The sequence below is a fragment of the Macaca fascicularis genome, chromosome 1 (genome assembly GCF_037993035.2).
Source record: "Macaca fascicularis isolate 582-1 chromosome 1, T2T-MFA8v1.1".
Lineage (NCBI taxonomy): Eukaryota > Metazoa > Chordata > Mammalia > Primates > Cercopithecidae > Macaca > Macaca fascicularis.
The window spans coordinates 54,059,825-54,073,697 of NC_088375.1; the positions used below are offsets into that span (position 1 = coordinate 54,059,825).

Sequence of the window (13,873 nt, forward strand, 5' to 3'; positions counted from 1 at the left end):
TTTCATGTTGTTTCTTTTGACCAGTCCCCATATTCTGAGCAATTCCTTACTTTCTGCCACGACAACATTTTTCAGGTTTATCTTGTATTTTCCCTGCCCCATTCCTGGAATCAACCAATACTCCAAGGAGCCCTGGATGTTTATATTGGAGGATGATGTTTACCATTCAAGAGCTGAGCCTTAAGTGCTGCTAGGATTTGAATATGTTCCCTAAAGTTCATGCGTTGGGAACTTAATGTCCAACGCAACAGTGTTGGGAAGTGGGGCCTAATAAGGCCTTATTAGTTCGTAGGACTCTGCTTCATAGAATGGATTAACATCCTATGGCTGGAGAATGGGTTTGTTATAAACACGAGTTCATCCTCCCCATTAGCTCCCTTTTACATATACTCTCTTGCCCTTCCGCCTTCTGCCATGGGATGACACAGTTAGGAGGCCCTCACAGGATTCCGGCCCTGAATTTTGGACTTCCCAAGAAAATAAATCTGTCTTTATAAATTACCCAATCTCGCGTATTCTTCTATAGCACCACAAATTTACTAAGACATGTTTGCTCATTGCTACTGAGATGTCATTGCCTCTATTCTGTCTCGGAGACACAGTCAGGAATTGTAAGTATATATACTAGCAGATATACATGGGAGGCACATCTGTATTTCTGTATCTATCTTTTTTGTTTATATACATAGAAAATCATGAGTTTATACTGATTCCAATCTCATCCACAAGAAGTGTTACAAATTGGAGGAGGTTAAGGAGAAATAACAGCTAAAGGCAATGCAGGATCTTAGAGTTCTGGAACAGAAAATAGACATTAATGAAAAAATAAAATTCAAATAAGGCCTATAATTTAGTCAATGGTATTGTACCAATGTTAACCCCTTCTTTTGATAACTGCACTATGATTATAAAAGGTAAATGTTAAGGGAAGTTTATGTTTGGGAAGGGTACGTGTGAACTCTGCTGGCTTTCCAACTTTTGTGTAAGTTTAAAATTGGTTCAAATTAGGCCATGCGTGGTGGCTCACGCCTGTAATCCCAGCACTTTGGGAGGCCAAGATGGGCGGATCACCAGGTCAGGAGATTGAGACCATCCTGGCTAACACGGTGAAACACCGTCTCTACTAAAAATCCAAAAAATTAGCCAGGTGTGGTGGCGGGTGCCTGTAGTCTCAGCTACTCGGGAGGCTGAGGTAGGAGAATGGCATGAACTGGGAGGCGGAGCTTGCAGTGAGCCAAGATTGCACCACTGCACTCCAGCCTGGGCGACAGAGCGAGACTCCATCTCAAAAAAAAAAAAAAAAAAGATAAAAAAAATTGGTTCAGATTAAAAGGTTTTTAAAATGTCATTAAAAATATGTTTAACCTAATATTTCCGAACTCCCTTGAATATGTGATTTTATTTTTCAGGAAAAGTATTAACGTCCATCCAAAAACATTAATTTTGCCTTGGAACACAAATTTGGCAGCCATATGAAATTACAGAATCACTTTTTATACAGCATACACACAAATTAATTACATTGCATTTTGGCTTAATGTGTTTCCACTGTGGCTGTAGATTTTGCAAAATTATTAAGCAGTCTCTGTTGAAATAGTTACTTGAGGAATCCTAAAATTCCCTTAAGCTTAAATGCTCATGAGAGAAAACTGAACAAAACCATCCTTCTATAATTTTAAACTTAGCAATTGAATACAGGCATAATGAAATCTTGAAAGCTAAGAAAAAAATGTAAATCAGGTATTCTGTTTTTCTTTTCTATTTTTAAAGACACCAATTACTTTGAACACAACAGATAAACTTGACAGCTAATGTTTATAAGAATTTTCATTTCACAAGGAGCATTGTGGCAATATCTAGATCTGCTGTTTGAACTTGTTTGTGAAAATAACATACTTTCCCCGTAAGTTAATGAAGAACTTCTTATGAAATAACTCTCTGAGGAGCATATTTACAATACTGCAACTTTTTAAAAATAATTCTGCAGCAATGTAAAAGCAAATTAGCTTCCCCTTACTTTTAATGTATTTATAAAATATAGCATTGGAATTCTTAAATATTTTCATCCATTCAAAGTACTTCAAATATACATTTGTATCATATACCAACTGATTAGTATTTGAAACCTTCTCTTTCTTTGGTCTCATAAATCAAAATAACGTTATTTCAAAATATCCTTGTCATAATATGTTGTCAATATTTTAATAGCAACTATTATTTGCTTAAACTTATAGAAGTTAACGATGATTTTCTCTGATATCTATATTTTTAATATTTATGTCTTCTGCTTTATTTTCAAATGCATTTTTCTTATTTAAGGCTTCTTCAATTCTTTATATAGTTCATTTCCTCCACATACACTTTCAAATGGTCACTAAAAACATACACCTTTTAAGCAGACAAAAGAATGTTATACTTCCTGTAACTCATGGTGGCTTTCTTCTATAAAAATCTACGACTGAATAATGTATCACTTGAAAATAAAAAGGTTCAATATTATAGGTATTTAAATCACTTTTTTCTCAAAATACATTTAATTCTAATTTCCATAATATTTAAGACAGTGGATCAAAAGATAGGTCATTGTTAAAAGCATGCCATTGCTGTTCTTACACTCTAATATCTACTCCTGTTCATTAATGTCATTGTTCAAAAACAATCTAAATAAAATTATGAACATTTATTCTTTTATAGTCATGGAACTGTGATGTTTTGGTATAGGCCTAGGAATATTCTGATTTAGATATAAAATACAAACATGCAAGGCGTGGGACTTTTTTTCTACTCCATCACAAATACAGCATGTCTTTCTGGGTATCCTGTTTTGTCTTCTCCTGTCTCTCTCAAACTGCCAATATTGATACCAAATTAAAAGACTGACTTTTACTTTTATAGATTCTGACTGATAATTAACAAAGCCAATGAGACAACTAAAGACCAATTGCTATGGCTGGGCGTGGCTACATAATTTTCAAAGTAATCCTGTGAGTTGACTTCATCCAATTTCAAGGCTTTAAACGGTGTTTATATGCTCATGATAGCCAAATTTGTATGTTCATCAACATTCTTATAATGGCCTAGGAGATGTTACATGACCTGACCCATGCTTTATTTTCAGATCTCAACTTTTACTACCTTTCTCTTCCTTCACTCTGCTCTATTTATACATATCTTCTTTATTGTCTTATTTATTTATTTATTCATTTTTGAGACAGAGTTTTGCTCTTGTTGCCCAGGCTGGAGTCCAATGGGGCCATCTCGGCTCTCTACAAACTCTGCCTCCCGAGTTCAAGTGATTCTCCTGCCTCAGTCTCCTGATTAGCTGGGATTACAGGCATGCACCACCATGCCCGGCTAATCTTGTATTTTTAGTGGAGATGGGGTTTTTCCATGTTGATCAGGCTGGTCTCAAACTCCCGAAACCACGTGATCTCCCTGCTTTGGCCTCCCAAAGTGTTGGAATTACAGGCGTGAGCCATCACGCCCGGCTTATGCTTGTCTTCTTACTGTTCCTCAAGTCATCAGATGTGCTTGCATCTCAGAGTCACTGCTTTTCCTTTTGCCTGGAAAACTCTTATCTCAGATATGTGCATAGTTATTACTTTAATTTGCTCAGGTCATTGATTAAATATCAACTCCTTGATGAAGTCATATAATGACTGTATCATTTAAATTGAACCCATTGCTACATCCTTGTGCTCTTCGTTGTCCTTCCCTACTTAATCTTTCTCCATAGCACTATTTCTGGCAGAAATATTTATATTTTACTTGTTTATTATTGTTTATTTTGTCTCTCCGATTGGAATAAAAGCTCCCCAAGAGCAGAGATTATTTCCGTTGGTTTTTAAAGAACACCTGAAATCGTTCTGTCACACAGTAAATATTCAATGACTAATTACTAAATAAGTGAATAAGTAAATGGATTAGATAACAATTATCTCAACTTTCCATATAATATGACTGAAAATTAAATGGAGCAGGTTGGTTCAATGTTAATTGGGTTTGGCAGTTAATGAGTCAACCATTTCTGTCTGCCAAAACCAGTGTTCTTTCCTCTACGCCACATTTCCTTCCTGAGGTTGCAGCATGCCTACTACAAAACAGAAAGAATTTTGTTTGTGATTAGGATTTCTGATTCCTGAAGAGTATAATTTTATCTGCAGCTTTAATGAGATAAATTTCTGTATAACACATTTTATAATAATAATAATATGACTGGTTTTGTTTTTTGACAGGAAACATTAAAATTCAGGTAAATATCTATAAAAAATAATCATGTAGTAACTGTACCATGGGTATACATAATGTTTATTTCAGTAGAATGATTGCATCACCAGATTTGAGCTCTCTCTTTAATGACTGTCAATGACCTTCGTGCCACTTCACATGTAAAACTTAGGTGATCTCAGTTGTTTGTATGATTCAATATATTCCCTTCTAAGATCCTCTGATTTACCTTTTCATTCCTATGATATTTAACCTAACGATTTTAAAAAAATAACATCCAATTCTAAATAAATGTATGTATGTATTTGTATGTAAATGCATGTGTAGATGTATATAGATTTTATAATTTATAACTATTTACATAGCTAACAGATACAACTAGAATCAAGCCCACATTTGAATATGTGAAATATACTTATATTCTTTAAGCAAAATAAGAAAGCATAGTTTCTTTGCCATGCATAATTTTTAATGATAATCACAAATCTGTGACAAAATGACAGAAACTGTATTGACTACTCCAAAATGTTTTATAAACCACTCTCCTCTTGCCTTTCTCTATTAAAAAGCTATAAATCTAAAATACTTGATGTTTCAGGATGCTGGATATATGTCTGGAAACATGTGACAGGGCTTAGACCAATTATATGTTGAAAGACAATGAGTGGGACTCATGGAAAGCCTTCAATATAGCCTCAGCTGGCAGTAATCTGCCCCTTTGTCATTCTTCCATCTTCCTACCTAGAAGACTAGCCTGAAGCAGAGAATGCATTTTATGATTACAATAAGAGAACCCTGAAGGGTAAAGACTATAGGGTAAAGATGTTGGAATAAGAAAATAGAACAAAGTGCTCTGATGACGTCATTGAATCAGATAGCCTGCTCTGGATGCTGAACCCATAGTTTTTAAAGTGTAAACTAAACACTACTCCTACTTTCAGTGAGATATTACATCACGTGGGGGCAGAACACATTTTTAACTAATGCAGTATTCCTTATTATACAGAAATAAAATTAGTGTAAATTACCGCTTGCCTCCCCCATTACTTCCTAAGGAATAAATGATTTTCCCTTTATCAGGAAGAAACATTCCAGTCTCTGGAGCCCATCCTTTACTCCCTCATTGCGTTTTCAATCTCTTTTTCTTTAGTGGTACTTAAAATTTAAACATTAAAAGCAAACAAAAATAGATAAATACTTGTGTACATAGAAAAAGCTTTCCTTAACATTTCTGTGCAATAGGGCTTTCATTATTTTTCCTTCTTCGATTAACGAGCAAACCTAATGAAGTACCAATCTCCAACCACACTTCATTTCTTATCATCCCTTAATTTGTTCATGCTTTCGCACAATAAGAAAATCCCCATTGTCGAAATTGTTTTTTCAGAAGTCCTCAGAGAACAGCCTCCAAAAAGCTTGCTCAGTCTTAATCTGGAATCATCTATATTATTAACAATCCAGTTCCTTTTAGAAATCCTATCTCAGTTTTATTTTATTATGCTATACTATGATTGCTTTCCTTTTCTTCACTCTATTTCCTAGAATTAATAAATTCCTAGAAAATAGTCTCAAGTTGTCATTTCTCCCAAATCCCTACTACTTCCTCCTTCACCTTTGTGAGCCTGACTGGCATGATCCACCGCCTCAGGAACCGAGTGTGCAGCAATGTCTACCACATTATGTCTTCATTAGAAAGCAAATACATCCAATAACAAACCACTTTTCTTTCTGCCAACTATGTACTTCATTATTTTCTACTGTCCAGTGTCAATAAGTGAGGAGATTTTCTTTTTTTCCCCCTCTCTCTTTTCTACACTCATATCTAATCAGTGGCAAACTTCTGTAAATTCTAACTAAGCAGTATTTTTCTTATCAATTCTCTCTTTTTCTTACCCCTCGATTTTTACTGAGGTGAAAAAGATTACCTCGTGGATGGGACTAATTAAATATTCTCGTGAAAACAAATTGAAAGAGAAAGAAAATGAATTGCTAAATTTTTAAAATTCTGGTAAAGATGAAATGTCATTAGGATGGGCCAGTTGAATGTTAACAAACTGGACTGATAATCCAGCATCTCCTTGTGGAAATCATTATGGTCCATGTTCAAAGGTGATTTTTTCCTAAAGAACAAATTTATGTTCATTGAGAATAAACTTATTTTTGACAAGATTGCCAAATAAATCAAAATGCTAATTTAATCAACAACAAGACATGCCACTGCCACGAGCACTGAACACGCAAATGTAAATAAAGTGAACACAGGTGTGAAAAATGAGGAAAAAATTGAGAAGCATTAAAATACAGAATGAACTCTCTAAAAATATAAAGAACACAGTTATCTGAAGTAATATAAGTTATTTTATGACTGACAGGTCAGCTAGAACTGAAATTAACATAATAAAAAATATAAAAAGAAAATGTTATATCATAAGAGTTTTAATCAGCCTTGGGAACTGTATTAGAGTACTGCCTAAGTTTCTGGAGAGACCACTTCATACCCACTAGGATGGTTATGGTTAAAAAAAAAAAAAAAAAAAAAAAAGCGGATAATTACGAATATTGCTGATGATGTAAATAAAGTAGCATCCTGATATATTGATGATGATAATCGAAGTGCCATTGGAAAAACATTCTGACAGTTCCTAAAGAAGCTAAACAGAGTGACCATATGACCCAGCAATTCTACTCCTAGATATAGACCAGGAAAATGAAAGCCTATGTCACACAAAAGCCTTTTCACAAATGTTAATAGCAGCATTGTGAAAATGTTAGAAGCAACCCAAATGCCCTCCAACTGATGAGTGGAAAAATAGTGATATATCCATGCAAAGGAATATTATTCAGTTGTAAAAAGGAATAAAGTGCTGATGCATATTACAATATGAATAAACCTTGAAAAACATTATGTACAATATTCAATAGTTGGGTGACCAGCACACTAGAAGCCCAGTCTCTACCATTAGGCAACGTACCCAAGAACCAACATGCACACATATCCCCTGAATCTAAAGCAAAACCACATTATTTAACATTGTTTATGTTCATTTCTTTACTGTATTGCAAAATATACTAAAATGATTTCAGCTGAGCATGATGGCTCAGGTCTGTAATCCCAGCACTTTGGAAGGCCAAGGTAGATGCATCACTTGAGTCCAGGAGTTTGAGACTAGGCTGGGCAACATGGCAAAACCCTGTCCCTAAAAAAAAAAAAAAAAAAAAAGAAAGAAAGAAAAAAAAAAAACTGTGCATGATAGTGCATGACTATAGTCCCAGCTACTGTGGAGGTTGCAGTAAATCTATAAAAACAGAAGTAGATTGTGGTTGCCTAAGGCTGCAAGAATTAGCGGGGAGAAATACAGGGTGATGATAAAGGGTAGATAATTTCTTTATAGGGTTCTGAAATCATTTAGTGGTGACGGTTGGATAATTCTATGAATATACTTTTAACATACTGAACTGTATACTTTAAATGAGTGAATTGTATAGTATGTAAGCTTTATTTCAGTAAATCTGCTATAAAAAGTTATTATGGTGGATGATAACATTTACTGTGACACAGTTGTGAAATAATTTTGCAAGTCACTCTTATTTAAAGGAAATCCTTAATTATATAACAATGTTTTCAACAACATTGCTTTCTTTTTTAATAAGGTAAAATTCATTAGAGTACATTGGGAAAAGTCTTATTCTAAGGATCACTAAAATCCTTTTTTAACTTACATGAAGTATAATTCTTTTTCACCAGGCAATACTGTTTGTCAATAAATAATATTTACTAGGAGATGCACAAGGCAATTTAACTTCAGTCATGAGTAATGAGCTGTGTTATATAGTGTTTATGGAACTTATTTCATCATTCAAGTATACAACAATGCAGTTGCCTAAATAGTCATCATTATAGTTGTATGAGTCTGTACAAAGATATTAAAGATATTACAGAAAAATAATGAAGACACTTGATGAGTTCTATGAATGTTCACTTAATTGGTGTTAAAATAATTTTTAGTACTTTATTTAATTGCATCAAAATGACAAATCCTTTCTGCAAAGAAAATAAATGTAATTCCTAATCCTGTTACATCCTTCCTATTGCACAGATTAAAGGCTTATTAGTGTACAGAATAAAAATATTCATATTCACAACTTTGAGAAAATGGCTCCTAAGAAAATCTTACCATCCCAATTAGGCAATTAGAAGTAAGACAGTAAAATCTAATTTAGAATACCACTGAGCATTTACTACTTTTAAATTAACAACTTATCCATCTATAAATAAATCTCAAGAAAGAATTTTCCTTTTTCTGGATTTATTTGATTTGACACTTAAACAATTATCAATTAACTTACTTAATATTTAATATGAGTAATCATAACCACTAGTATAAGTGGAATTTACTTAGAAAATCAACATTTTGTCTGAAATATAAGATTAAAAATATGACAAGGTATGAAATGAAGTACATGTGTCTCTTTAAGAGCAATGACTATGTTCACTAGTTATATTTTCTTTGATCATCTTAGTCAAAAACAACTTCTGTGTTTCATAAAACTCTATCAAAATAAACAAGAACAGAAAAGGTTCTAATGGTATAACTTTCTCCAACCTTGAAATGCATATAAAAAGTGATTTATATTGCATCAGCTAATTTTATACAACTACTTTGTTATTATTCTATTATAAAATTGCCATTTTGACATCAGTTGTGTACATTAAGCTTTCAGGTAAAACTTACCTCAGGAACAGAAAAATTTAACTTTAAGTTCTTTTACTAATAACTGTCAGAATCCTTTAATTAAATGTTTCATTTGCTGCATAAGTATTCATCTTTAAGATAAAAATCATGTCCTAATCCTAAGCCTAACAAATGATGCAGGCACTTAGAATTTATTAATAAATTGCAACAAACTATCTCAAGACTACTGAGAAAAGACAGCAAACCACTGTCAATTTTCTATGTCTTGGATTCCTTAATATGTCTGTATTCATCTATCAGATAAAGATAACTCACACAAATTCAAATATAGGTACATATCTAGCTGTATACGTTGGCCTTCTATATTTCTAAATCACATAACTGCTCTTATTGTTTTTTATATAATTTAAAAGGTTATCTTAAAGAAAAAATATACTTACTGCCCTCTAGAGGTATGAACCAGTAGTGTAATAAGTGTAGATGTTGCTGGGCATATACAGTTTAAAGCTAACATGGCGTATTTAAACTCTTCTTCACAAACAACATGATCTGTTTGAAATAAAATAGGTAAATTAGAATAATTTACCTTTGGAGAGTAATAAAATATAGAAAATAAAACAAAATGAATAAAATGGCAAAAGTCTCAATATAAACATACTTATTTTAGAGATGTTTTTACAAGTGCAATTTTATTCCCAGGAAATATATCTCCTAAGAGAGAGCACTGAAGTATGAGTTAAGTGATTGGCGTGGGGGTCACTCCTGTCTCAACAAATTTAGCAACCTTTGCTAAGATGCTTAACCCTGTCTTAACAAAATTGGCAACTTTTGGTAAAATGCTTAATCTTCCTATGCCTAGCAGGTGGGTTTGAGGTGTGTTCTAAAATATATCAAATACTTTATAAAGTCTCCTTTTGTTCTGATCATTCTATGGTATAAAACACAACAGTACTGATTTAGAAGAGTATTGATATATCAAATTCATAATAACACAGCATAAATTTTAGAAAATAATTATTAAAAGATTTAGCAGATAATATGTGCCTAGTATAGAAGAAATAGATTTGATACTATGAAAATAACTGTAATATCAAGCAATAGAATTCGTTAAAATAAATTGAACTTGAAATTGTACTTTAACTCCAAATACCTAAAAGTCATACACTCAAAAGATGATAGGGTCCAGCCAGAAAACATAATAAATGGCTGCTGAAATTCAATCACATAAAAATAATAATGTTAGAAATGAGAGCACATGAGAAGGTGCAGGCCACATCTAAAGAGAATGACGCTACCCAGGCCAAGCATTGTTATGCAGGAATGAGGGTCCAGAGGCCAGATATTCTATTTTCTACAGAAGTTGGGTTTTTAAAAAGTGAGTAAATAGTGTTTATTTTGGAAAAAACAAAAATCCACTTTCCCAAATAAACACGTAGAGCTGGTATTAAAAATACAGAGAAGGTTTAAAGTTCTAAGAAAATAAATATTCTCAGGCAGAAAAACAGCAGTTTTAACAAAATTAAGAAATAGAAGATCAAATTTTTCAGTGAGCCAGATCTATAAAATGAACCCATAACACCATACAATTTATGAAGAAAGATGAAAAGGTGACGAGGGAAATGGTTTAGCACATGCACTGGACAAACACTGACCTTAGTTCTGTCCTATCTTTATAATATGATTTAGTACATGAGAAAGCATACTACTTTTTTATTTTGTTTTCATTTTTTATTGTTTCTCTTTCACATTTTATGGAAGAAAATACATACTATGAATATATGTCAGGATTTACTCTAAAAATATCAAGTTTCTACTAATAATCTCTCTCTCCACACCCACTTGTCAATATATTCTAATTAACTTAAAATGTTTTTAAAATACATAACCAGATTATTTATTGCTTTGCAGGAAAGAATCTGCAAGCAGATTCTAGATACAATTTTGAATGCAGAGAAGTGTACATAAAATTTGCAAAAGAACAGTGTCTTTAAACTATCATTTCAATATTATCTCAAAATAATTTTCAGTGTGCATGCCCAATGTGTGAAAACAGAGCGACAAAACTGCTAAACCCGGAATGTTATTACTGTAGAATCATATGATATCAATACATAGAGGACCCATAAATTTAAATTCAAAAATTAAAACAGATGATCTGAGAAAAAATATGTACATTTATTATGACACAGAATTTTTAAAATTTCAAACTGTAACAGAAAATTTGGAAGGTATGATTACCATATATGCAATGTAGCATATGCAGTTATTAACTTTTCCTTACTACAGTGCACAAACCCTATTTCTTTCAGTAGGGAAATGTGAGAAAATGTGATGGATGTGTGATACTTTGAAAATATCTCATTGTATTTTCCTTCAATAGTTGAAAAATTAAAAAAAAAAAAATTGGTCTCCTCCCTTTTCTTCAATAAATGTGTGCATCCGAGTTTGGAGGACAACGGCTGTGGGAATATTTTGATGCACTGGCTAACGTTTCAAAAAATGTACTAATCAGAGAAAATTAGAAGGAAGCAAAAGACTCCTAAATTTCAGGTAGTCATTTTTGTGTTTGCATGTGTCTTTTTTCTACATTTGGTAAAAGTTTTACAGTGTCCATCAGCCCTTTCAACAAAAAATATATGTAGTACCATCAATGGTGGTAATTTTACACATAAACACAAAGTATGTGTGCACTGTTCCATTGTACGCTGAATTATCTAGGGATGCACCGTGGTGTAAATTAAGAGAAAATTTACTTTATTACATTTAGCATTGTATGTGACTCATTAATAAAAATTAATATACGTTACATATCAGTCAAAAGCTAGCACCTTGTCATTGGTAAAAGCGTCTTTTTTCCCCAATATCTTCTTGTGTATTCATGCCTGAGTGTTTACATATTTAAAAAACATGCTTTTTATTATTATTTCCATTTTTTCTTTCATATTAGATTTAGAATATTATACTATTTTTTTATACTTTATGTGTATAGATAGTTATACTTACTCTGAATTTCACTTCAAAATAGTGTAGGAAGTGTTGCAAAATATTTATTATAAAAAGAGAGTATTGGATCAGAGAAAATAATCATTTTTTAGATAAATAAGTTAATATATAATTATCATGAAAGCCTTTGTTAGACAAAATGTAAATTCAGTATTCTTTTCATTAAAAAAGCTATTTAATTTCTATGAATGGAAAATACAAGGAAAAAGATATGATAGACTATTCAACTGGATAAAAATATTTGCATGTATCACAGAGAGTTAAAATTCAATCTGCAAAATAGAACTGCTTATATATCTAGACTTGTCCTCTCAGGTCCAAATCCATCCTTCCTCTTGGGACATTTTTTAGAACTAACCACTAATCCTTAGCCTGAATTAAAATACTGAAAATATTCCTTCATACTAATTGCCCCTCATTTCCCAATACATTATAACAGCCAAAGTTTATGGATTATATAATCAAATTCCCCTCTCTCTCTTTTTTCCCCATTGTCATTCTTACTACTTACTACGGGTTTCTAATACATCCATAATTCTTATGACTGAGATATCAAATTTCAGATTTTAGAAAGGCAATGTGTTTCATCTACCAGACACTATATAACATATCCAAGGAACAACCTATTCCTAAAAATATAATTGTTTCTACAGCTAAATGTGTGAATATTTATACTAAGTAGAAAAAATAAAGGGTTAAATAGCTTCATGGCAGTTCAGTGCAGGAACTACCACCAAATAATTTCAGATAATTTCATGTTTTACCACCAAGAATACAAAAAATATTTTCATGTTTCAGATATTCCTTGTTTTGGAACTACAGCTAAGGAATTGGGAACTGTTATTCAAACTCTGGTGTTCTTTCCTCTAGGCTAACAACTTCCTAATTGGTTTTCATGTTTTCCAGCTCTTCAGCATTCTACCTTGTAAGATTTGATTATGTAAATTGGGTTACTCTTGACACATCCAACTAAAATAAAAACATTCCTATAAATTTTATAAAACTAATTTAAAAAGAAAGAAGGAAGAGAAATGAAAATAAAACAAGCTTGCAGCACTATTCAGCATGAATCATTAGGTCAGCTTACTTTCTGACCCATTTCCTCGTAGTTGTTTCCCTATTGCCCACAAACCACATAAACACTGTCGCAAGGCTATAGCATCCCTTAAGTGCTCTAGAGATTACAACTTAAGCATTGTAAGACATTAACTTTTCCATTTGAGATATTCTTTAAGGTTCTGCATACTGGTGAAACTACTGACATCAGCTGGTCTGAAGGACCTCCATTGATGCTAGCTACTCTTTATGACCCCAAGAAGAGCTAACTCACCAAAGAAGACTGTTTCCACATTCTGATCATTTCATGCCTCTTACTCCATCCAGTCAATGATCCCAATATCCCCCTGACCTCCACCATGTACTTAAAAACTTTATCTCCTCAGGGAGATGAATTTGAGGGTCTCCTGTCTCCTTGCTTGGGTCTACTGTAATCACTAAACTCTTTCTTTGCTGCTAACCCTCTTGTCTCAGCGTATTGGTATGTTACTGTGTAGTGGGCATATGAACCCTTTGGTCCTGTAACAAATTCAGAGTCGAGAGGCCAAGGGGAAAAAGCAGTCAGGGCACATTAACAACAATTCCAAGAATTAAACTGCCACAAGCACAGCTGCTAAAACAGCCTGATGTAACCCTAAGACCAGTTTTAGCTAATAGCTGACATGATTCTGAAACTAATTTTACCTACCACCTTTACTCACCAAAGATTGCCAGTTCCCAAAAGCTTCTTCAGTGCCAATGAACATTTTTTCAAAATAATATAGAACATTTATTTTAAAAATAATGCCCCCAACCTTCTATTTATTTTTCAGACATACCAAAGACCACTCCAGCCTGTGTGTATGCCCTGAATTGCAATTATGTGATTCTCAAATAAAATTTTAAATTTGCAA

General features: G+C 32.9%; 1 protein-coding gene across 9 annotated transcripts in view; it reads right to left on the reverse strand.

Annotated features, from left to right (window-relative positions):
* Window positions 1–13,873, reverse strand: part of KCNT2 (potassium sodium-activated channel subfamily T member 2) — a 398,651-nt gene that overhangs the window by 153,490 nt on the left and 231,288 nt on the right. For 7 of the 9 annotated variants that reach the window (XR_012428599.1, XR_012428601.1, XM_005540295.4 and 4 more), the window contains exon 14: window positions 9,362–9,470. The exons of the other annotated variants lie outside the window; for them this stretch is intronic. Coding sequence is in view for 5 of the 7 variants with exons in the window: in XM_005540295.4 (XP_005540352.1) it covers window positions 9,362–9,470 (109 nt within the window). In the remaining 2 variants the exon portion in view is untranslated. The remainder of the gene's footprint in view (window positions 1–9,361; window positions 9,471–13,873) is intronic. 9 annotated transcript variants of the gene reach the window in all.